The sequence below is a fragment of the Cygnus olor genome, chromosome 2 (assembly GCF_009769625.2).
Source record: "Cygnus olor isolate bCygOlo1 chromosome 2, bCygOlo1.pri.v2, whole genome shotgun sequence".
NCBI lineage: Eukaryota > Metazoa > Chordata > Aves > Anseriformes > Anatidae > Cygnus > Cygnus olor.
This window is the reverse complement of record NC_049170.1, coordinates 81,465,051-81,490,034: the sequence shown is the minus strand read 5'-3', so window position 1 is coordinate 81,490,034 and position 24,984 is coordinate 81,465,051. Positions and strand designations below refer to the sequence as shown.

Below are 24,984 nucleotides of genomic sequence, written 5' to 3'. Positions count from 1 at the left end.
GGAGGAGAGAGCCCGGCGGGAGGGCGCGGGGAGAGGGGGCGAACGAGCCTGAAGGGGGAAAAAGTAAGAGTAAAATGAAAAAAAAAGGAAAAAAAATTAAAAAGAAATGAAAGAGAAATGAAAAAGAAATGAAAAAAAATAATAAAATGGCAAAAATAAACGAAAAAGTGAAAATAAAATAAAATAAAATAAAATAAAATAAAATAAAATAAAATAAAATAAAATAAAATAAAATAAAATAAAATAAAATAAAATAAATAAAATAAAAGTAGGGGAGGAACACGCGCGGTGGGGAGCGGTGTGCACGCGTGGGTGGGAAGCGCTCCGGGGGAGCACGTCCATGTGTATGTGCACTGGTTAAATATGGGGCTATGTGGATGCGCGCACGTCCTGCGTGCGCCCCGGGCGGGTTGCGCGGGTGGGGGGCGTGGGGTGGGCGCGCAAAACGCGCGCAGGACCAAGGAGGGTCCACGCGTGCCGCGGGGATCCGCGTGTGCCGGCGAGCGTGTGTGGCCGGTCCCCGAGAGCTGCGACTCCCAGGGCTGCTGCTGCAGGGTTTTTTTTTTTCCCGTCTTTTTTTTTTTTTTTTTTTTTTTCCCCTCTCTCTCCTTTTTTTTTTTTAAGTTCGCTTTTTTTTTTTTTTTTTCTTTTTTTTTTCCCTCCTCATTCAGAGCCCCGGGTGTCTCCCGGCCCTCATTGGCCGGCCGAGCTCGGCGGGGCGGAGCCGGGCCGCCTGCAAAAGGAGGAAAAGAAAAAAAAAAAAGGGAGAGAGAGCGAGAGAGGGGAGAGAGAGGGAAAAAAAAAAAAGGAGAAAACTGTAAGTGCGTAAAAAAGTTCTCGCCGCGGTGACGGATGCTCAAAAGTTCAGGAGTTTTTCCGATGCTTCGCAAAGCAGCCTGCGACTGAAAAAGAGACTGAAAAACGAGCGAGGGAGAGAGAGAGGGCGAGTTTGCACTGGGAGACCGGGAAGGTGGATTTTTTGCCGCTGCTGCCGCTCGCTTAAGACAAAAAAAAAAAAAAAAAAGCCAACAAAACACATCCCTCTACTTTTGTCCCTCCTTTGCAGACAACTTGTTGCAGATCCCCGTGGAGCGAGGAACCGGGAGCGTGGGAGCCTCTTCGCGAAGGTTTTATTTCCTTACTACTCTTTCTGCGTTGGGAAGCTGCTTTCTCCGCTGCGATTCCTTTTTTCGCCCTCCGCCGGTTTCTTGCGAGAAAACGCTTTCGGCCTCCCCCCCCGGCCCGGGCTCTTTTTCCCCCCCCGGCTCTGACTTTCCCCTCCTCCCCCCCCCGCGGCCGGTGGGCTTTGGCGGCCGAGGACGGAGCGGAGCCTCCCGGCGCCGCCGTCGGGCTCCGTGCCCCGTTTCCCCGCGCTCCGCCGGGGGCTGCCCGGTGCGGCTCGGTCGGCGGAGCGGCGGAGGGGTGGAGGGGAAAGGGCCGAGCTGCTCGGGCCGGCGGGGAGGCAGGGCGAAAGCTGCCGGGGGGACATGCAGGCTCGCTACTCCGTGTCCAGCCCCAACTCCCTGGGAGTGGTGCCGTACCTCGGCGGCGAGCAGAGCTACTACCGAGCCGCCGCCGCCGCGGCCGGCGGGGGCTACGCGGCCATGCCGGCCCCGATGAGCATGTACTCGCACCCGGCCCACGAGCAGTACCCGGGCGGCATGGCCCGAGCCTACGGGCCCTACACGCCGCCGCCGCAGCCCAAGGATATGGTGAAGCCGCCCTACAGCTACATCGCCCTCATCACCATGGCCATCCAGAACGCGCCCGATAAGAAGATCACCTTGAACGGGATCTACCAGTTCATCATGGAGCGGTTCCCTTTCTACCGGGACAACAAGCAGGGCTGGCAGAACAGCATCCGCCACAACCTCTCCCTCAACGAGTGCTTCGTCAAGGTGCCCCGCGACGACAAGAAGCCCGGCAAGGGCTCCTACTGGACCCTCGACCCCGACTCCTACAACATGTTCGAGAACGGCAGCTTCCTCCGCCGCCGCCGCCGCTTCAAGAAGAAGGACGCCGTCAAGGACAAGGAGGACAAGGACCGCCTGCACCTCAAGGACCATGCCCCGCCGCCGCCGCGCCCGCCGCCGCCCGCCGCAGCCTCGGCCGCCGCCGTCGAGCCCGAGGGCGGCCCCGCCGGGGGGGGCAGCGCCCCGCCGCCGCCGCCCCCCGTCCGCATCCAGGACATCAAGACGGAGAACGGCACGGCCTCGCCGCCGCACGCCGGCTCCCCCCCCGGCGCCGCTCCGCCGCTGGGCGCCGTGCCCAAAATCGAGAGCCCCGACAGCAGCAGCAGCCTGTCGAGCGGCGGCAGCCCCCGCAGCGCCCTCCCCTCCGCCCGCTCGCTCAGCCTCGAAGCCCCCGAGCCTCCGCCGCCGCCCCCCCCCCCGCCGCCGCCTCCCCACCACCACCACCACCACCACGGGCCGGGCTTCAGCGTGGACAACATCATGACCTCGCTGCGCGGCTCCCCGCAGGGGGCGGCCGAGCTGGGCTCCGGCCTGCTGCCCCCCGCCGCCGCCGCCGCCGCCCCCCGCAGCGGCATCCCCCCGGCCCTGTCCCTCGGCGGCTACTCGCCGGGCCACAGCTCCGTCTACAGCTCGCCCTGCGGCCAGCCCGCCGCCTCGGCGGCCACCTACCACTGCAACATGCAAGCCATGAGCCTGTACGCGGCGGCGGGCGGCGCGGAGCGGACCCCCGGCCACCTGCCCCCCCCCGCCGCCGCCGCCGCCAGCCCCGCCGAGGAGCCGCTGCCCGACTACGCGCTGCCGTCGGGGGGCGGCGGAGCGGGGGGCGGCGGCGGCGGCGGCGGCGGGGGAGGAGGAGGGGGCGGCGGGGGGGCGCTGGGGCACGGCGGGCTGGGCGGCGCGGCGGGCGGCCACCAGGAGGGGCAGCACCCGCACCCGCACCCGCACCAGGGCCGCCTGGCCTCCTGGTACCTCAACCAGGCGGCGGCGGCGGCGGCGGCGGCGGCGGCGGTGGCGGCGGCGGGGGAGCTGGGCCCGCTGGCGGGCGCGCCGGGCTACGGGGGGGCGCAGCAAGGCTTCGCCGCCGCCCCCAGGGAGGTCTTCGAGGCGCCGCGCCTCGGCCTCAGCGCCTCGCCCGGAGGAGGAGGCAGCGGCGGAGGCCCGGGCGGCGGCGGCGGCGGCGGCGGCGGAGGAGGCGGCGGGGCGGGGGGAGGCAGCTGTCAGATGGCCTTCCCCGGCAGCCAGCCCCTCTACCGCACCTCCGGGGCCTTCGTCTACGACTGCGGCAAGTTCTGAGCGCCCCCCCGACGCCCCCCCCGCCACCCCCCCCCCGACGCCGCTCCGGGGTCCCCGCGGCCGCCCCGAGGGAGAGGAGAGCGCGGGCGAAAAGCCTTTGTACAGAGACAGCTCCAAAGCATGTCTTGGTTTTGTTAAAGGACAGTGTTACTCCGATAACACGTAAGTTTTTTCTGTTGTTGTTTTTTTTTTCCTCCTTGCTTTTGAGAAATACTCCCTCCAACCTCACCCCCCACCCCGTGCGCCCCGGCCCTTAAGGTATCGCCAGGCCCTGTGTTTAAAAGGGGGCGAAAAACCCAGCGTAGAGTACCGGCTTCTCCCCGCTCCTCCCCGTCCCGGACCCTCCTCTTTTACAAGGACTTGTTTTAAAATGTAAATTGCGACATAGTAATTTATTTTTAATTTGTAGTTGGATGTTGCGGACCAAACGCCAGAAAGTGTTTCCCCCCTTCCCTGAAAATTGACTGAAACGCTGATTTTTTTTTTCACTATATATAAAAAAGGGAAACTGTATTAATCTTATTCTATCAATATTTTTTTCTTTTTTTTTTTTTTGTTGAAAATATTCTGAAGGTATTGCATTGTTTGTTTATTAATAAATTACCATTCAGTTGGAATGCTCCTCCACACGTCTGTATATTTTAATACTTTCGTTCAGAGCGAGGGAGAGAGAGGGGAAAGGGATTTCCTAACTAACTTTGCCGATGGAACAGCTCGTTCCCCTCCGCGCAAATTCCAGAGACCATTTAGGATCTGCCAGGTCGAAAAAAAAAATCCCTTTTCGGTCTCTTCTGCAATATGTTCCACTTAGTCAGCTCGCCTTATCCGCTAGGAAAAAAAGAAAAAAAATATACTTTCCCATGGCAGCTCTGAGTTGGCAAATAAACAAACACGTTTTCTTAGCAATTAATGGGCAAGACCTGGAAACATTTGGCCGTGCGCAGCGGCAGGACAAGCTCACGGCTTTCTGAATAAGGTGCCCGTGTAAGGCTATGGGAAGCGCCAACGCCGAGTGGGCGCCCGTGTGTGGCTGCGAGCATGCACCGGGCTGGCGATCACTGTGGGTGCACTGCATACGCGTTTATATCCAGGGTTTCCATACGGATCCGTATTGGAAAAAGGATTGCCCATCTATTCATGGCTGCATATACGCGTCGCATGTGTTTCTGAGCTCCACGGTGTATTTTGGATGGCAGCTATCCTGTAACACGGATATTCGTGAATATAATGTAAGCCTACTTTGTAGAACTGGTGGCAACGCGCGCCATCACACCCGTGAAGCCGCTTCTGTAACGTAGAAATATATTTTCAAGTCCTATTTTATGTCAGGAAAAAAATAATAACGAAGTAGTTGGATTAAAAGGGTGCCTGTGCGCTCTAGCCTTACCCCTCTGTAGCTCTTACTCCTGTCCTTTAGGGACATTGCCGCTCTGTTGGGAGTGCCCTGATTGCTCTGCCCGAGATTGTTTTAGAAAGAGTTGGCGTAGCAGAATTTTTCTTATATAGTCTTTTTTTTTTTTTTTTTTCCGCCTCTTCCCTCCCTCCTTTTCCCTTAAACCTGTAGGAAAAAAAAAAAATGTTACCAGGGGAGCAGCTGAGTGCTGCTTGTCAGACCAAGAATCTCACCTTCTGGACAATTTGCAATTAAGAACCTACGGGCGATGGGGGATCACCTCCCCCTTTTGTAAACAACCACCGAAAACGCAATAAATTCGTTAACTTAAAAAGAATCTGCCTTGTCAGTCAGACCTGGGAAGAAGATTATTTGATTAGAGATATTTAAGGCCTAAAGTTTGCTTTCAAGATAATACAGTTTCCTATCAGTGCCTCTTATCTAAAGGCAACACTTAGCAGTAATTGCCGCTGCATTGTTAAGGGTTACACTGTAAATAAATACGAAGGTATTTACAGTTAAACCTTATTACCTGGCTTTTGAGCTGCTCTTCCTCTCCAAAGCGATAATCCGCTGTTAGAAAACCCCTTAAGCAGAGCGGCCGAACCGGGGGCTTGCTGCATAAAGCTGGTTTGAAATGCGTTTGTGGAAATACCTCGCTCCTTTTATTTTATTATATATATATATATATTTATTTAATTATTTGGCTCTTGCTAAAGAGCTTCTCGGCCTTCTTTATAGCCGTTTGCTGGTTGAATCGGGTCCGACAAAGCGCAGCGCTCCGCCGCCCGGTTATTCTGGGGCCGAAGCGGGGGCAAAGCGGAGCCGAGCGGGTCGGCTGCGGGGTCCTAGGGGGGGTCCCAGCTCCCCCCGCACCGCTGCTGGCCCCGGCTGGCCGGGGCCTTTGGCCGCCTCCTGCTTTCGCTTCTTTTCCCCGGGAGAAGCGGAGCCCTGGCGGCGGCAGCGGGGGGGCTGCGCGGAAACGCCGTGTCCGCCTCCTCCCCTCCCGGTATCGAAAATCGGGCTGAAAATTAAAGAAATGAGAGGGCAGAGCGGCGACTGCATGTGCTGTTTGCCTAGTTTTTTTGTTCGCATCGGACGCCGGTCTCTTTGCGATTTCGTATTTATTTTTATTATTATTATTATTATTATTTTCCAGCGGTGGGGTGATGCGGGGAAAATAAAATAGCAGGGAAAACAGTAATCAGCCCGGCTCGTCCGGGCTGCGGGGGGATGTATGTGCGTGTGGAAGGGGGAGAAATGGGGGGGTTGAAGCTCCCGAACAAGTGCCGCGGCCGCGCAACTTGCGCTCCCCGCCTGGCTGCAGGAGGGCAGCGGAGGCCCGGGGGATGGGAGCGGGAGGCTGGAAACGGGGAGGCCGAGAAACATCTCGGGGATTTTGGGGGGCTGGGGGGTGGTTCTGTCCTGCGGAGATCACACGCGGGTTGTATTATTATTATTATTATTATTATTATTATTATTATTATTATTATTATTATTATTGCTATTACTGTTATTGCTATTACTTTATTGTGGTGACGATGATGATGGCGAGCAGGGGGCAAAGCGGAGGGTCCCTCCTGATCTCTGGTTGTCTCCCAGCAGAGCTCCGCGGCGGTGCGAGGGACGTGCGGCCGGCGGCGGCGGGACGGTGCGGCTGCGAGGCCCCGGCCCTGCCTGCGGAGCGGCGCCCTTGGGTGCCAGGTCAGCGCGCAGCTTCGCGGCGTGTCTGTGGCTCGAGGTGGATGTCAGGGCTTTCGCCTTGCTCGCCGTCGGGGGAAAAAAAAAAAAAAAAAAGGCGCAACATATTTTTAAAAATTATTATGTGAGGGGCCGTTCCGTTCTGGTGGTTTCTAACTCGTATTAGCTCATCTGCCCCCGAAACCGAGGGAAAAATGGCGTGTGAAATTCCCCTCGGCAGAAGGGCAATGTTCGCCCCTCCGCCTAAATTTCCTATGCAAAAAGTTCTTCTAGAAGTGAATGACAGCTCGGGGTTTGTTCCTGAAAGGTCATAACCAAAAATAGCGGGGAAGTGCATGCAAAGAGGACGTTTTAAACCCTTCCCTACCTCCACACACCAGTTTGCGGGGAAACTGTTTGTGTCGCGGACGGAGACCTTCAGGGAACGGTTGCAAACGAGCCTTTCACCGCAGCCGGGGCCCTTTCTGAAAGTCGCCAAGTTCGGGGAAAGAGCCTCAAAGTTCACCCGGGACTATTTTCATAGCCCGGCCCAACTTTGTACCGCTCGGCAGCCCTGGGGTCGCACCGCATCGCCCAGCCGGCTGCACTGCGGTAGCGCGCAGCCCCCTGCCCCCCCAGAAAACGGCGCAGCCGGAGCGGGGCGAGCTGGAAATTGCGCTCCAGGGGCTTCGCTTGCGCGCTGCCGCCGCGCAGGCCGGGGCAGGCGCTGATGCGAGGGACAGCGGGGGGCTGAGCACGTCTGGGCGCCCACACGAAGATGAGTGTGAGGTCACAACCAGCTCGCCGTGGTTGTGACGTCCTCTCGATTGCGTAGGCAGGAGCCCGGAGCGCCGGGACGCGCGCAGGGGGAGAGGAGCGCTCCTGCGCGCCTCGGAGCGACGCGCCCCCGTCCTCTGCTGTAGGGATGGCCGCTAATTGAACATTAGCTCCCAATTAACGCCGTCGTAAAGCCATTGAAACCTCGGGCCGTTTTTCCCCCACTTGCTCGCCTCGGCGTTGGCCGGACGGTTCGGTTGCCTTGGTATGCGCGGGATTTTGGGAGGGCCGCGAGCAGCGCAGCGGGGCGCACGGGGAACTGCTGCGCCGGCGGGGTGCCCGAGGCCGAGCTGGGGCTGCGCGGGGGCGCAGGTGGCGTGCGGGGCAGCGCCGAGCGCAGATTTGCGCGGGGAGCTGCGCAAGAGGCACTGCGCGCCCGCTTATCGGGAGGAACTCGAGCATGAGGGGGCCGTGGGATGCCCGTGGGCTGCGAACCGTCGGCATCCCGTCGGCCTTTCCCTCGTCTTTATTTTTTTTTTTCCTATTTCTTTTTCCCTCTTCTCCCTCGCCTCCCCGTCTGCGTCGTGAGTCCGCCCCAAAGGTGGTGCGGTGCCGCGGTGAATGCGGCCCTCCTGCTTTAATTACTCCGGGGCTCATAAAGCCATTCGCTTCTTTCCAAAGTAATAAACAAACGTCGCGTTAGGTCAAGATTGATGGTGTCCATGCAATAAAAACGGGCCAGGTCAGGAAGGAATAAAATTCAATCAGAGCTCGCGGAATCATTTTTCAGGGGACAGAAAGACAGAAAAAGGAGACGGGGGTCAAGGGAGACGATGTCGCCATTCACAACACACCAGCCGGCAGGGAGGAGGGCGAGGGTTAACGAGCGATTGTTTTTTATCAAGCGGAGCCTAATTGAACGAAACAATAGCTGTCCCGGCGGGGGGGGGGGGGGGCGGCTCTGCGGGGCCGGGCTGCAGCCTCGCACCCCGGGCACTGCCCGCCGCGGCGCTGCGCCCCCCCGGGGCACAGGGCAGCTCTTGGGGGCTGTAGGATGGTGGATGGGACCCCTGTTTTTCTTGGGGGGGGGGGGGGGTGTCCCGAAAAGGCTTGAGCCCGACGCTTCCCCTTCCCTTGACGGCTTGCCTGGGTCTCCCCCGGTGGCGTGCGGAGATTTGGGAAGCGGAGCCCCGGAGAGGGTGAAATGTGGGGAGGGGGGCGGGATGTGAGGAGGGGAAGGCGGCCCCGGCTACCGGCGAGCGGTCTCCGTCTTGAAGGGGAATTGGGTGGTCGGCAATTTTTGTGTTGCCCCCTAAATAAACACAGCTTGAAGCGACTTGGGTGGGCAGAAGGGAACAATTTGTGGGGCGGGGAGCGAGCGCGCCGGGCGGCCCGCGGCTTACCTGCTGGGGACTTTCACCTGACCTCTAGGTGTCAGGGGGCTCGCTGCTCGGAGCACGGCCCCCCGCTCGGGTCAGCGGCTTCGGGCTGCTCTCGGCAGAACGAAAACAGCAGCAGCGAAACCCCCAAACTGGAATCCCCCCTCCTTTTCCAGCCCCCGTCACCTCTGGGGAGGATGCAGGAAAACCAACGCGTTTAGAGCCATTAACTCTTAAAATAGCTGAATTTCCTCCGGTGGAAAGGGGAAAAAAAAAAAAAGACGCAAATTATTACACTCGGGATATTTAGGTATTAGGAATCGATGAATAAACAGGTCATATCGCCCTCGGAGCACAAGTGCTCCGTTTAGAAGGAACGCCATAGCAATCCCCCCGCCCCCGTTCCTGGAATTTGTTTACTTGCCAGAACATTTGAGCGGCCGAGTTTAATATATATATATATATATTTTTTTTTTAAATAAATATTTGAAATAAGGAAAAGAAGAATGTTTTCCATTGACCGATAATGCGAAAGTCCTGATAATATCGTCCGAAGCAGAAAGAGGATTGTTTAAACAACGCCGGGCGCCCGCTGCGGATCCAGTGGCGCTGCCTTGGGGTTTCGGCGGGGGTCTCCGGCGGGGCGTTTGTAGGGTGCGGGGCTCCGGGGGGGTTCCCGGCCCCGACGGCATCGCCCCCCGGCCCGAGGGGGCCGTGCAGGGGCAGGGGGCGCGCCCGCAGCCGCGGTTTGGGAACGGGAGCGCTCCCGGCCAGCGCCTGCAGCCTGGCCTCCGGGCCACGGGATGGATTCAAAGCCGCATTGCTGCTCGCACAAAAATGACGGCATGCTCCCCACGCCCCCCCCCCCCCCCCCCCCCAAGCCCTCCGGAGGGGAGGGGGGGGGAGACACGGAGCGGGGCGAGCTCATTAGCAAAGCAAAGGTTGCAATTAGCGTCCGCCGCTGCGAAGCGACCTCTCCCCCGCCCGCCTCCCCTAGCCCCCATCGCCGGCTAATTGCGAGGTATCTGTTGATGTTTTTCTTCCACCCGTCAAAACGTTGGAGCTCTGCCTGCTCCGGCGCTGCTCCGGCTTTGTTGTGTCTGCAGGCGACGCTCCGCCGGCGAAGCACCGGGGGTGAAGGGGGGTCACCAAGGGACGCGGGGAGCGCGGCCCCGACAGCCGCCTGGGGGGGCTCCCCTCGCCCCCCACTTCGCCGTCCGAGCCGTCGAGGGGCAACCCGGGCTCCCCTTTACCCGCCGGCCCCGGGTGCAGCCCCCTCCCCCAAAAAAAAGCCCCTTCGTTTTCCCCTGCAGGCGGCCGGTATGAAACGCCCCCGGGCCCGGGCTGCGTTGGCTGCTGCCCTCTTTAATTAACGGAGCCGTAATGATCCCGGGCCAGGCGGCCAAACGCAGCGCGGGCAGACAAGGAATGAGTTTTTTCCGTACCTGCGCGCACAAAACGCTTGACACCCGCATTATAATTGGGGAACGTGCGCCTGAGAGTGGTGTGGTAGTGGCACGGGTGGATATCACCCGCTTAAATCGCCGCGTGGTTTTTCCTTTATTTATTTTTTTATTTTTTTATTTCGTTTTTAAGACGTGATTCCGTGCTCGTTGCGAAGGGCAGTGCTTTCGGCAGAACCGAAAATCCCGCAGGAAGGTGTGTGCTCGTGGGGGGAGAACCGAAAAGCAGCTCGACCCTTTGCCAAATTTTAAAAAAGCAGCGGGACACTGCGCTTTTTGTCCCCGTCGGGATCAGGAGCGGTATTTTTTTTTTAACGAAAGAAGCACAAAGGCAGCCAACACAAGGTCGCCACCGAGGGACCACTTGGTCTAGAACCGATTTTGCTTCCCCAGCCCCTTCCTCTTTCGTCCCCCAACACGGAGGCCGAAAAGGGAGAACAAAAATGCTTCTCTTGAACGCGCCACGGCTGGAGGTGCCAGGAGAAAAAAAAAAAAAAAGAAACAAAAAAAACCCCAACCCACTGAAGTCGAAGGGAAGCCGGCGGCTTGCGGAAAGGTTCCCAGTCCTCCGCAGAGATGCGCGAACTGGTGCTCAGTGGTAGCGGCAAGCGGCCCGGGAAATCACTGCAAGCACTAAATACTTCCCAGCCGTACAAAAATAACAACAACAACAACAAAAAATGGTGAGAAAAGCGCTTTATTCTTTTTTTTTTTTTTTTCTTTTTTTCTTTTAAATACGTGTGCCACGGGGAGGGGGATATTAAAAAAAAAACCCAAGCCGCGGAGTTGCACCCTACCGCAGCGAGAAGCACCCCGGGAGGTTTTGCACAGCACAGCCCCAGGGCGCAAATTCGGTGCACCTGTAGGACGGACGGGGCTCTGCGTTTCCCTTTTTCCCGCTTTCTTGCCCCAAACCCTGCCGGGCCAGCCCCGAGGGATGGAAGGAAGAGGCTGCTGCGGCTGCCCGGCCCCGCACCGCACCGCACCGCCGTGCCCGTCTCCGGCCAGCTCGCACATTTTCCACCGCACCTCTGGCGACGGCGCACACAGAGCCCTCTCTCCGCGGCAGCCCGCTTCCTCGCAGCCTGCTCCCCAGCCCCGTCCCGTCCCCAGCTCCGCGTCCATCACGAAACTCTGCCCTCGCCCCCCTTGTTGGAGAAGGGCCCCCCCCCTTCCCAAAGCGACGCGCTCGGGGAGCCTGCATCTCTCCCCTCTCGCCCCCTCTAAAGAAGGGCTCGCTCTCTGCTCAGCTGTGCCCGGCGAGGCAGCGGCTTCCGCTCATTTTCGAGGCATAAAGCTAAAACGATGGGAGTAATTGGTGGGTGGAAGATCCGAAACCAACGGGAAATGTATGGGCTCGACGACCTCTGGATAACCCGGGTACCTTGGCACGAAAAGCGCAAAAATATTTACTCAACTTGAAGTTTCTAATATTTTTTTAAAGCTTTTTTATTTATTTTGTTTTTATTTCTTAAGCCATCTTTTGAGATCATTCAAGCTCCCGTCCGAGGTTTAATTATAGTAAGCGGGAAGAGGATGATGGGGAATGGGGAAATTCTGGGGAGAAAAAAAAGGAAAAAAAAAAAAAAGAAAAACCCAGACCCCAGGGTCAGGAAGGTGCTGGACAAAAAGGCTTTCTGTGACTCACTCACACTCTGAAATGAAGATCTGAAAAATGCTTACAAGCCCCCTCTGACTGGTTTGAAAGCGATTCCAGCAATTAGGAATTAATTCGGCATGGTCAAAAGGCGATTTCACTGCAAGTTAGATCAAGTTATCCAAACTTTTTACAGAGTTCAAGTGGTGGAAATGGGCCGCTGGGGTGGAGGTGAGCTGCAGGAAAGAAAAACAAGGAGTGTTCAGCAAAGGAAGACTAGGGGAAGCCAGGGCCAGAGGGATGGTGGGCACGCGCTAGCGCCAGAGGGTCGCTGCTGTTGTTGCTGGGGGGCAGTGCAGGGGATGCTTTTGTTTATTTCTGTCATTCAAAATGGGAGAAAGTACTAAAAAGGTGCTGGAGGTCCTAGGTAATAAAAAGACAAGTTTTAATTAAAAAAGGAAATCGGTGGGCTTGCCAGCCGGTGGCTCCTCCAGGTACAGTACTGGGGGGATCCCCTCTGGTTAACAGCGGGAGCCAGAGGCAGCCCGTGCGGAGGAGCAGGGCTGCCCTGGGATGATTCGTGGGGCCAGGGGCACCAGGAGGGTGGAGGGGGGACAAAACCGGGCTTTTACGCACAGGCAGGCCAGCAGTAAGGCCGCACTGGGGGGGTGGCCACCCACCCCAGCTCCAGCGGAGTGTGTGGGTGGCTGTGCTGGCCGTGGGGTGTGCCCCCAGCACGGGTCCCGGCGGAGCTCAGGCGTTGGGGTTGTTCCTCATGAGCTCCACGTCGGCGTCCACCATCTCCCTCACGAGCTCCTGCGAGGAGGGAGAGAAGTGGGTGAGGGTCCCTGCCTCAGGACGAGGTGGGGAGAAGGAGCACGTTTGTTCGCACGCTTGCCCTGCTGTGCCGCGGGAGTGCGGGGTCTCCCAAAACTCGCTGGGTCAAGTCGCGGCCTGCGCTGCCATGCTGGCACCCGAGCGCGAGGCACGCGCTCCTTCCCAAAATGCTGACGCCCGCTGGGCCCTTTCCAGGGCAGGTTAGCAGAGTCACGGGGGACGCCCTGCACTGCCGTGGTGGCTGCTGTCTTCCAAGCAAGAACAACAGCCCGGGGTGGCCACCGACAGCGCGGCTTCTCAGTGTGCCCAGGCAAAGTTCCCCCCCCTCGTGGATTGCTCTTGGAGGACATGAACCCCTGGTAGGTACAAAGCACACCACTCACATCAAACGTGACTCTGGGCTTCCAGTTCAGCTTTTGCTTGGCTTTGGTACAGTCCCCTTGAAGAAAATCCTGTGGAAAAGAAGAGAAAAACACTGCGAGAACCGTTCCCCTTCCCCGTCTGGCAGCGTGCGGGGCTGACCTCTGTGCTGCTTGTCCCCGGCCCAAAGCCCCCCCTTTGCCATAACCTGTCCCGAGGAATGAAAGTCGAGCAAAAGCTTCCAGAATGAGGGAAACCTTTGCAGATCTTGCTCAGTGGTTGGTGGGCATCAGGCGAGGTGCGGCACGGCCGTGCCCACGCGCGTATCCCTGCCAGCTGAGCACGGCTGGAAGGGCTCTCGGGCCCGGCCACCTTCCGAGGACAAAATATTTAAGATGCAATTTTAGTGGAAGCTCATATGCCTATAAATCACCAGGAGGCAGCATCCTTTCACCAGGCTGTTTCGGAGCGAAAGAGTTACTCTTTGTTTTTGTGTGTGCGGGGTTTGAGCTCCAGCCTCACTGCCTTGCAGTGGTGAACGTTTTGTAATAAGTTGTCATATTTCTTAGTCATGCTATTGAACGAGCTGTTCCAAATTTTCCCTCTCCCCCCCTTCTTTAAATAACGCAAATCACAGAACAAATATGACAACTAATCTCTTTCAAATAAAAACGTGATCACAGACAGATGATGCTGAAAGACTGTTGTGAATATGGGTAACCGCACGCAATGGTAGTAAACAGCCAGCTTTTGAATGCCTGCATCTTTTTTCTTCTTGAGCATCCACATGGAAAGAACAGTCTAAATCTCTCATAAATGAAAGTAAATTATCTTGAAACTGTTACAGAAACCAAGACCTTGTTCATATCCACCTCGCTGTTTAAGTATTCTTAAAAGTGCTACCACACCAAAACAATCCCGCAAGTGGTCATCAAAAATAACAAAATTAAGCAAGGAAAACAACTTATTTTTCTGCATCTCCGAAGGAACAAAGGAACTGACCGAATCTTCCTGAAAAACCCAAGTACTTTGTTCAAACAGTTAGCTCTTGCAATTGTATGTGATGGTTTAATAAAATGTCACCTCTCCTTACAAGCTTCACTTCTCTGTAGTAGTAAACACTAAAAATGCATCAGCCTGCTTTAAAAAAAAAAAAAGGAAAAAAAACAGCAACAAAACAAGCTTTGTTACAGGACAACAAAGCTAAGGCTGAATCCTGCTCTTGCCTTCGACTTGACGCTAGTAGCACGGTGGGGTTTCCTAAAAGATCTCCGGGCCGTGCTTCTCCCTCCTCGCCCTCTGACTGGCGGCGGGGCTGACGAGCACTTTGTGGCAGCAGGTTTTCCAGCGTGCTGCTGCTGCTGCCGCCGACTCCATTTTTCAGATGCTATCTTTTGTGCGTGTGCGGTTCAGGTCGTGCTAACTTCCAACATCACCTCATCCTGTGCAGTAAAACCTAGGAAATTCTTCTTCGTAATTGTGCTGCAGAAAGCTAGACAGCTCACTTCCAGCAGCAGAGGAAATCCACCAAAGGAAATATTGCACTGCAGAAGGGGATGTGGAACAAACACGTCTGCTGAGGCTGTTCCAGGCAGCATTTGTAATACTTCAGCCTTTATGCCGAAAACATTTCAGTGTGCCTTCAGAAAAGAGTAAACGGATGGGTCGGAACAAAATGATATGAAAATAAAAACGCCGCGATTTCCTTAAATTAGACTAAATGATTTCCTACTGCGGCCCTATAATGGGTTTTTAGAAACTGCAGCAGACATTTGAGGGCAAGGCATGCAAAACCGCATCAGCCTGAGGGATCCCCCTGAGGGTCGTGTGAATATGGATTGCAAATTCTGGGTTGAAATGGGAAAGGCTCCCACTAACTTTGATAAAATTTGGATCGGGCCCTAAGGTACTTACGGAGGCATGCCTTTTATTTGGAGTTCGCTTAAATTCACATTACATCTGTGTGTATGTACGTGCCTGGAAACAAGGAAATCCTTCTTAAAATAAATTTCAGCATAAAAACAATTGCCTTTTATTCAGTTCTAATTCGAGCCATTAGCTAGAAGTTGTGTTTTAATACCGCCTCATTTTAAGCCATAAAAGCCCTATCATAAAACTTAGCTTCACTTTTAGAAATGCTGCGTAAGCAATAATTTTACATCCACAATCTCCATATTGAAAACATTCCTTAAAACTGAGCCTATCTAGGATGCTGGTTTCCCATTTGAGAAGTGGACCAGGAGCAAGCGAATGAAGTACTGTGTCGCCCGCTGTACGTAGCTGCATTCTGCTTTCAAACAGCTTGGGAGCAGTCTTTTAGCTTTCTTGGACAAATGCTTTTTGTTAAAACAGTTTATCTAAAAAAAAAATAATCTTTACCTAATTCCAGTCCTTCGTTCAAAAACATAAACACACAGCTGCTGTATGGGCCAAAATAAGGTTGGGGGGAGATTTCAAATCAGTAATAAAGTTATTTGCAGTGCTGGATTATACACAGAGATAACACAAACAACTAGTGTATTAAATCAATTTCTGTATTAAAACTGTTTTTTTCTCTTCCTTAAAAAAAATCACATGCTTTAACAGTAATGCAGTAAAACGCATTCTGGCATAATTTGTGAGTAAAAGAAAGAAAGAAAAAAAAAGATACCAGATTTAATATATATGGTAATACAAATTCCCCATCTAACTCAGGTTAAAAGATTTTTAAGTGGCTCTCCTGAAGAAGTTTATGTACTTTTCCAAAACACTACTTTGTAGTAAGATTTACCTGAAAATAGCGTTACGGACAAAATAACTCCTATGCACTTTTTAAAAGGTTCTCTTATGGAAGTTACTAAGTGCAGAGATAAAATGCCGTATAATACCACAGTATTAACACCATATGACATCTAAATTCAAGGTTGAATTGTATTCTTGTTAGGCAAAGTTTCAACACTGAATGGAAATGAAGACTGGAACAAAGCTATTCCTGATTAAAGGATTGTATTGCAGTCATGTTTCCTGTATTTTTCTACAAGTAGCTCATAATATGAAAACAATAAGGTAATTACAATAAAATATTAAAAAAAGCTCCTCTTGGAACAGAATGACTGCTTGTTTATATTATTCAAGTCTTTCACTGAAACCAGAGATGCATCTGTCAGGCTTCCAAAAAAAAAGAAAAAGGAAAAAAAAAAAAAGAAACACACACACCAGAAAACCTCTGGCATGCCGATCCTAAAGTGCATTGGTTCTTCAGTGTCAGGGCTTCATTTTCTGGAGGTACAACCAGATCAGAAAGCAAAGAAAGAAGAGGTAAGCTTCTGCTGGAGAAAATCTGGATTTTTGGGGGGTGGGGGCTGTTCTTGAAAGACAGCTGGCTGCTGCTGAATCCAGGCTGCCCGGGATCCCTGCGTCCGAGTGAACCGCACATGATGAAACGGCACTACTTCGTGTTTGGTATCCCTGCAGGACAACTTCTTTTTCCTTAGCATTGTGCTTTATGTACTGATAGGAAAACAAAGCCCTTTGACTTCATGAAGGATTTAGATACTGTGCTGAGAGTTTGCAAACCTGAAAACACTGATTAAGGCTTTCTGTTGTTTTTATTGTACTCAGGTCACAAACATAAAATTAAGTCTTTGCTCTTAGTGAACGATTTTGGGAGGAACAATCCCTCATTTTCCATGCAAATACAGTTAACATAAGTGAATACTAACGATGAATTTTGCCTGGAAGCTGAGAGTTGGAAAAAACATCCAGGTAAATATTTAAAGGGAAGGAAGTTGGAAAAGACAGCAGTCAAATTCTCTGTTGCCACTGAATACGACAGTAAACTCTCCTACGGCTTTATATCCACTCCACTGTCACTATAACTGTCTCTCAGAGAAAAGAATGAGTTTGTCCAACGTGATTTTATTTTCTCGCCTACCTTTTCTGTAAGTTAGGTTGCTTAGCTGTGTAGAAAATACCCCATTATTATTAAATCTGATTTTATGACGATTCAGTTTCATTGTCCAAATGCACACACAAATACATACAGGTAAGCAGGGAGAAATTTGTTACACAATGTGATAGGGCATTTTTAAATTAGGTTTTGAAGCCCTGAGACAAAAATGTAGAATATTTTAATGTAAATATCACATTTCCCAAGCTCTTGTTCTGAGTGTCATCACTACTTCTATTTTGACTCCTGCAGTGATTGATCTGGTTTCACTGTGCAATGCATCACTGTCTCATTCAATTAACTTTAACTGAAAATGTAAAGCCTCAAGACAATGTGAGAAAAAGGAGATAATGTGGCCTGAAAGAAATCCAAGGTTTCCTTAATTACTACAGCTCAGCTGATTGCCTTTAAAATAGTCCTTCGTTTTAGCCAGCACTGAGAGCCAGATTTTGCTCGCTGTTACACCAGAATAAAATGCAGACCAAATCCTCAGTAAAACACCTGCGATGGAATCGTGCCCAGCTCCATTCGCTGCGGCAGAGACAAGGCTTTACCTCTAAAAATAAACAGACTTGATCTAAGCACACAACAGTTTTACTGCATCTGAAAAGTGGCCAGGGTTACATTCACAATCAGCAAGACTGCTTGGAAGATGATTTGTTACAGCAGAGCTCCCACAAGTAAGGAGCGCAGACCCAGCTCAGCGGAGGCTCTGGCTTACGTGTTTAGTCTTGCACTCTTGCTCAAGGAGTTTTGTCAAGAAGGATTTCAAGAGTCTAGGGGCCAAAGTCTCCTGCAAACCCTGTCTGTCTTTTATTTTCCTTGTCTCCTTCTTATGACTCTTGCCTTTAAACTTTAACTTGTCCCGCTAACAGAAAAATTAATAAACATAGCTATTTAATCAGACATTAGCTTACAGCTTTGCATTTCTACCATTATATCTCAATAATTCATATATCAAGCTTTATTTTACTAGTGCCCTCTTTCAAGCACCTTTTGGAGCATTTTTTGTAGGAAATTTTAATGAGGGCTCACATAGCACACCTCAGTAACAACGTCAATATGTATTCTTGGGTATCTGCTGCAGCTCCTTGCTCAGGAAACAGCCTTGCTGCAGCGTTTGCTGCCAACAAGAGACTGCACGCCCTGCTCCCTATGCAGCTCTGTTGCTGTCACCCTTATCCCCCCCGTCCCCCAGCATCCTCCCGTCCTTGCCACCAGGCCCCGGGACGCTGTGTCCCAACGCAGATGCAAAGCTGGAGAGCAGTTGCTGTGACTTCAGCTGAGCTATTCCCAGTGCACGCAGGAAAAGTAGCGAGACCTCACTAGATGGGAGCTGTAGAGCCTGTAAACGTGCATCTCACTGGTGCAAAATCGGATGCAGAGCTCAGCTGAGCAAGCACCGAAACCCAGGAGGAGTCCCAGAAACAAGCACTGTGTCTGCTGGGCTGCGGGCCCTGCTCTGCAAGCGCAGAGAGCACTGGCTCGGTTTCTTTGCGAAGTGTAGTGTTTGGTATAATATCTATAGTAACAGGAAAAAAACAGTGTAATTATAAAGCAAGTGACTCTTATCACTGCAGTAAATATGAGGAGACTGGAGATAAAACACGTCAATGAGCAAAGCCCGAGTCTAACGAGGAACACAGTAAACATCTTCAGGAATTTCAGAAGAGCCGTAATGTGTCGCTCCGTTTTCATTTTTTCTTTCCTCTGTTCTTAGAAAAGCAAAGTTGTGGAGCAGTCAGGGTACCAAGGGAATAGAGGAATGCCAGTGAATTTGGTTTCTGATCTAAATTTGTTTTAATGCAGCATGAACAGGCTGCTTTCCACTCTTGGGTCAGCAGTCTTTAACAGAAAGACAGTATTGTTTGCAAAGAACCACAGGAAAAGGCAAAAGGCAAAAGCAACCAATAGGTTGAAACTCACATATAACAAAATGTCACTTAAAATAAGAGGCATGCTTTTTCCCCAGCGTGTTTTCATGTGCAAACACCCTCCCTATTCAGAAAGCCCCGGTTTTTAATAAAACCATGTCGAGGGGGAAGGGAGGGGACAGGAAAAAAATGAGGACCAGGCTGACACTGCGAGGCGCTGAGCACCTGCGCTTCTGAGGGACCTCAGCAGGCTGCAAGCGCCGGGCACCTTCGGGGTAAGGTCTTACCTCGGGACCCCCTGCACGCCCGCGTAAGGAGCCAGCACAAGCAGCACGGCCAACAAAATCCGGGCACAGTCCTTGCTTTTCCACCAGGAATCGCAGGTGTTAGAGCGGCGGCTTTATCTTATCCGTTCCATAATCTTTAATGTGACCAGCGTCCAAAGGGTTAAGGCAAATGGGCTTGGAGCGGCAATAAACATCAGGGCAATAAGAACAGGGGTGGAGATGTCTCCCTCCTCCTCCTCCTCCTCTACACCCCCTTCCTCCCCTCCCTCCTGCGCCTTTTCCACTTCACCGCTGCCTATCAGCATGAACCACAGCGAAGCCAGACCTCTCTGGCAATGACAGGGGGGGCGATAAGAGACGAGAAGAAAACAGCAAGCCGTCTGGCCTGCTCAGGAAGCCGGGAACCAGCGGCATCGTCCCTCGGTGGGGCCGAGAGGTGGCCGGCAGCAACGCCCCATTCGGCTCCACCAGCTTGGGCTCTGCCAGGGCCACGGCCACCAATAAGGCGTCACATGGAGCCAAGATGGCCCTGGGGCTAAGGCCTCATGGCCAGGGCCCGGTGGCTTTGATGGCGGTGGGGCCGCGGCAGGCAGGAAGGCAGGCAGGCGGCCCATGGAGAGCACGTGCAGGCCTCGCGCCTCGGTGCGGAGCTGCACGGCCAAAACCCCGAGCAGGGCCGAGTCCTCCTCAAGCCTATCCGTTTGCCAAGTGAAGCCTGAGAAAGCGTCTCAGCCAGTGCTGTCCCTTGAGCCAGATAAAATTCCTCCCGAATTACAGCCTGATATCCCCCACAAGCCAGCGCTGAATTTAACTCGCTTTGAATCGGGAGCGGAGCTCACTCGGCTGGGGATCGGCAGCTCCATGGCATCCCACAAGCCAGGCTCTGGGTGTTTTTCGGGACCAGCCGCATGGGGGAGGTCAGGGGGTGCTCCCCCAGAGCAGAGAAAACCCCGCTGCTGCCAACTGGTGTGCTTTGGACTAACCTATGGATAAAGAGCTGCCTGAATAACTGGCATTTTGCATGACACGGCTTAGAAACGTTCGCACGTTTTCTCTTCCCAGCAGAGGTGTTGGTGAAGTTGCATACGAGCATATTTCTTCAGGCTGCCAGGCCAGAGAGAACGCCAGTCCATGACCTTCATACCAGTGAAAATAAGACCCTGTGAGGGTAGAGATCAGCTGCAGCATAGGAAAAGAATGGCTTCCTTCTCTTTTCCTGGTACCTCTGAGCTCTGATTTCGTTCACTGTTTAACTGTAGCGTGGTGCCTCTTGCTTCACGGCAGCCTGTTCTCAACTCCAACAATGCTTTTGGGAGGAAGAGTAAAATAATCATGCCTTCATCACACATGGTTTTATTGCTACACACAATTCTTATTGTTTAAGCCACGGTACCTTTTCAAATAAATGAATGCAACTCTCACAATTTCATTTATCAACTCTGTTTTCCTCATCACTCCTTACTTTTTGCATTTTCTGCAAACATCAGGAAATCACTCTGTGTAGCTGTTAGACTTTGGTGGGGTTTATTGTGCAGTAACGGCTGCATTTCTGACTGGAAATGGAATATGGCCCCTAGGGTTAGCTGTCTTCACTGACAGACATGTCAAGATGAACAGGAAGACTGATAACCCCAAAGATTCATGCTGCAAGGCTGCTTAGTTTCTCCTCTGCTTCCAGTAAAAAATACTTTGTTTATAACAAATTACATTGGATATATTAGTAGGTTTAGTGATCACTGCCAGCTGAATAGCAAAAGATAAGCAATAAACCAATAAACATTAGGACAGCGGACTTCTATTCTACCTCTAGATATTTATCTATGTACCTTTAGAGCATTAAGCAGCAATTTAGTGAATGCAGGTTTATGATTAGCAGGATATCACTACTGCATAGGATGAATTTCTCTATCTTGCAGATGACAAATTGGTGATTTTATGAATCCTAAGAATATTCATATCTCTGAAAAAATCAAGGCCTTTGTTAACATAAAAATTGTAATATTAAGAATGTTGGAAGGGTGTGCCATTATTTTTTCCCCAAATAAAAATATTCATTTCCTCAAAAGGTCATCTTTCATCTAAAGAGCATGTCATCAGAAAACTCTAACCCACCTCTAATCTCCAATTGCTTTCTTTGACCTATGTTCAGTGCTCATCTCACCGCTCTCAAGGCTTGGCTGTGACTCAGGGTGGGCAGGAGAGATGACACTTCCTCCCTGGCATGTTGTACTGATGTATGAACCTCTGTCACCCTGACGCCTGTGGTAAGGCTATGGGTGAAAAGGACAGAGAGGGGATAGATACCTCTCTCTTCCTGTCTTCCTCCCCAGTATGGATTAACAAGGACAAAAGAGTTAGCATGGAGAATGGTTAGTCATTTTTCACTGTTTGAAAACCAGTTGTAAATACTCCCTCCCTTGCAGTAAGAGTGATGAAGAAGGGAGCTGTCACTTCTCCGGGCAAAGCAGCAACATACTGCCCTTTACTGCTGGCTGTTTTTCTAGGAACAGCCTCCCTCTGCATGATCATAAACCTGACCTAATTTATGGGGCACATCACCTTCCCACCACCCCTCACCACATTCCAATTTCTCACTAAAACCCCCAACAGATTTGAAAACCCTTTTGAAGACACAATATATGGGAAGAATTTAAGCCTCGAAAGGTTTAAAGGCAACTCATGAGCCTAGGCTTTGTTACCCAAGGAAAGAGACGGGATACCATGGGGCTGCTGTCTGCAAAAGTGAAGCTATCTTCGCTCAAGCACCTCTAGTTACAAAGCAAGGACTGATACACAAAAGGGTTAAAATAAAACAAGGTAGGATAATTTCTGATTCAGAGTATGTCCCAAATGTATTCTCCAGTGTGCTTGATGGAGAAGGAAGTCCAAGCGGTGGCCTTTCACATGACATCATAAAAGCCTAATTTATCACCAGCCACCAAACATCTAGAAAATCATAACATCCTTTCAGGAAAACCATGTGCAAAATAATCAGATTTACTTTGATGAAAGCTATAGTGCCTGAGTCCAAGTAGGACACTACAAAGAATAACCCTTTGCAGGTACTGGCGCACAACAAAGCAGGTCACATTTAATGCTTCAAACTCACTCTTTACCCATTAAACGGCTTATGCAGTTCCCGTCCATAAACAAATGTATTTCTATTCTGCACGTGTATTCAACCAAGTCTGCTAAGATAAAACACTGGCCACTGGTAAGCCCAAGCAAAGTAGCCAGCTGAATATTTCCTTTACAGATGAAAAATACGCTATTGCTGCAAATACAGGCACCATGCTCCCCACTGCCCCGTCTCACAGTCCCTTGCAGGTGTGTTAGGGATGCGGGCTGAGTATCAACATACCATCTCACAGCTTTTGAAAGGATGCTCTGTAAGTCACAGCAGCCTCTGGCAGCTGGGCGTTCAGAAGCATAAATCTGGTAGAAAGATAGATTTGCTTTCTTTCCTTGCACTTTAAGTTCATTCTATGAAACCCCAAGAATTGTTGCTCAGAATGAACTGTTAAGAGTGACCACTTCATTGTCACTGCAGAGCATCTGAAGCTTTTGGCTATCTATACTAGACTTTCTGCATACTGCCATTTCTAGTCATGACTAAAGATTGTTGGGGTGCTATCACATTGCTATGTAACGAGAGGGCACACAATCAAATTCACCTGGAAATCAAAACCTGAAGGTAGCAAAGCCCTCCCAAGACACTCAGCATCATGGTGACGTTGAATTGAGGGGTACATTGTACCTGACAGACCCCAAAACACTTTGCCAAAGACACTTGCCTCTGTCTATACAAAGCTCTCACAGTTCTGGCTCTTCTACATAGTGGCCAGCGTCACCTGACTATCTTGTTGGAAAAATACTGCTCGACTCCAATGAGGGATGTATCTCCATAAAATCAATTGGTCACACACAAATTAAATCAAACTAGTCCACTTTTTGCATTGATTAGATAGACAAAACAGACCATAAAGTGATTAATGAATGGCTACAAATATCAGCTACGTGGTGTTCAGGACTGTGTTTTTTTTGTCTGTAGTGTAAGTCAGTCGGTACGTATTTGAAGACACGCAGACTCCGATAGCCATTCAGCTCACTGATCCAGCTGCTTAATAATCTGAGCCTTAGGCTCCTACTGGTCAATGGCCACAGGTTCTTCTGGTCTGACTTGAAAAATAACTGGCTTTTCCATAACATTCTTTGTAGTTTGTTGTTGCATGTTCTCTGATCTTGGTTAATAAAAATAACTTCCTATTACATTTCCTGCACAGGAAAGCCTGGAAAAAAAATCATACCTTTTCCTATTCTATCTTTGACTTTCTCTCAAAACAAACATTCAGCCTATCACAAAATCTTCCAAGAAATCAATAAAATAAATACAGATTTTTTTTTAATTTTTTAGAGATAAGCCAAGCATTTTGTTCTCTTTTGTCCTTCCCTTTCCTTGGCCATTTAATTTCCCTCATTTTTCTTGTTGTTTAAATCTTTCACATTTTGGGCTAATTTATATTTCTGCAAAATCCCATTTTTCTCCTTTCATTTTAGAACATTATTCTATCCTAATTTGGTGTCTCTTACAACTTTTCTCATTCAATCTCCTCCCATTTCTCTTTTGAGGATTATTCTCCTGTTCCTCACAAACAGCTTCTTAAACCTGGCTTTACTTCACCAGCTCTCCTTCACTCTCCAAATACATCACCTCCCAATGAGATTGCAGGATTTGGGAGACAATATATATCACCACTAGCACAGCAGAGGTTTGCTGACAGAGCAGAAACTTTGTTGAAATAAGTTTTAAAAAGCACAAAGATCTCCTAAAGCTTACAGTGCCAGTTTCAGTAGGGGTAAAAAAGTAGATTTCGTTTATTGCTATTGCAGTTCACAGTAGTTGCCTATAAACTTCCACAGATTTGGCAGTGCATTCACCATATATACTTGAAAAGCATGCATAATATGCTCTGTTTCTTTCCAAAGCATCACTAAATGCAAATACCACTTCTTTAAATCTGTCCTCTCAATGACCTTCTCAGTTTAAACACCTTCAATTAAACAAGAAAAGAATTTTTGATCTGTTACCAAAAAATTCTTCATTATTTCGCCCCGCAGCAATCAAATATGAGAGAGCATTACAGAAGGGAAAAACGTAGCATTTTCTAGTGGTCCTGCCCTACTTGCCAAATGCCCGTTAGTTCCACTGCTAAAGAACAAGCAGACTACTCAGACACACACAGCAACGGGCATGGGCCTGGAATACTCCAGTGCTTTCACCTGTGTAATGTTTAAAATGTGAGATGCCTCATCCATCACTTGATTCCCTTACAAGGAAAGCGTCTCTTGAGACCATTCACACAGAAATAGTCTATTGCCAACTTTCAATACGAAAGACAGAGCTGTTCCTCAGACAAGCAATCCTATTTTTCATTCACGTTTTGGCAGCACAGGGACGCCAGGTAAGGGTCCCATTATACGTTGCACAAACACAAAAATGGCAGTCCTTTCTCTGAAAATCTATCAAAGTCAAACGCTGCCTCCTTGAATATTCTGTTAGAATTCTTCTGCAGTGCACAGCTCTTTCTCAGTGTAGGTTAAGATAAACCTTGAGGCTTGGTTTACTTTGATATATTCCAACATAACAGGCAATATATATGAACACATAAAGCCAGGAATGACAGAATTGTCACGTATCTATTGAGAATCTAAAAAGCAGCTGAAGAAAGCCAGATAAACATCTTGGCACTCCACTTGTAACCTGAGCAAGACTTCAAGTGGACATAATACCATTAAGACAAAATAGAACTGTTTTACAGCAGCACTACAATGACTACGAAGGACCTCCAGAGAAGAAAGATGCAGATTTTATACAATTAAACAACAGTAATGACATTACAACGGCAAGAAAACACTGCTACCCCCCTTTTACAAAACTGGGAGGCATTAAGAGTTGGGGACTTGACCAACACCTTGGAGCGAGGGAGGAACAAGAAGAGACGCTGGGCTGTATCCCACCACTTCCCTCTAAAAAATGTGAAATTTATTAGAGATAAAACAGTTGAAGTATTCACGTCACACTGAATCTGGTGCGATTTGTCCCAAATAAGTCCTTGCTTTTGTTTTGAGGTGAGCAACCCCCC

At 50.8% G+C, this 24,984-nt stretch overlaps 2 protein-coding genes and 2 long non-coding RNA genes across 4 annotated transcripts in view; 2 read left to right on the top strand and 2 right to left on the bottom strand.

Moving 5' to 3' along the window:
- The first annotated feature begins 736 nt into the window (after positions 1 to 736).
- FOXC1 (forkhead box C1) lies at positions 737 to 3,883 on the top strand. The gene is given in 4 exon segments (XM_040547994.1): positions 737 to 970; positions 1,067 to 3,090; positions 3,093 to 3,202; positions 3,204 to 3,883. Coding segments are annotated over 3 exon segments (1,776 nt in total). The 5' UTR covers positions 737 to 970; positions 1,067 to 1,487; the 3' UTR covers positions 3,267 to 3,883.
- Positions 3,884 to 6,169: 2,286 nt separating this feature from the next.
- Positions 6,170 to 8,765, bottom strand: LOC121065278. The gene is made up of 2 exons (XR_005816967.1): positions 6,728 to 8,765; positions 6,170 to 6,420 (listed from the first exon to the last, which is right to left on the bottom strand). It is a non-coding gene; the product is annotated as an uncharacterized LOC121065278 (long non-coding RNA).
- A 2,626-nt stretch (positions 8,766 to 11,391) lies between these two features.
- Positions 11,392 to 24,984, bottom strand: part of GMDS (GDP-mannose 4,6-dehydratase) — a 413,573-nt gene continuing 399,980 nt past the window's right edge. Inside the window, exons 10-11 of the mRNA XM_040547995.1 lie at positions 12,776 to 12,844; positions 11,392 to 12,371 (exon numbers count right to left, since the gene is read on the bottom strand). Of these exons, the coding sequence (XP_040403929.1) occupies positions 12,309 to 12,371; positions 12,776 to 12,844 (132 nt within the window). The 3' untranslated portion in view covers positions 11,392 to 12,308. The remainder of the gene's footprint in view (positions 12,372 to 12,775; positions 12,845 to 24,984) is intronic.
- On the top strand, positions 12,383 to 15,900 carry LOC121065279. The gene is made up of 2 exons (XR_005816968.1): positions 12,383 to 12,751; positions 13,600 to 15,900. It is a non-coding gene; the product is annotated as an uncharacterized LOC121065279 (long non-coding RNA).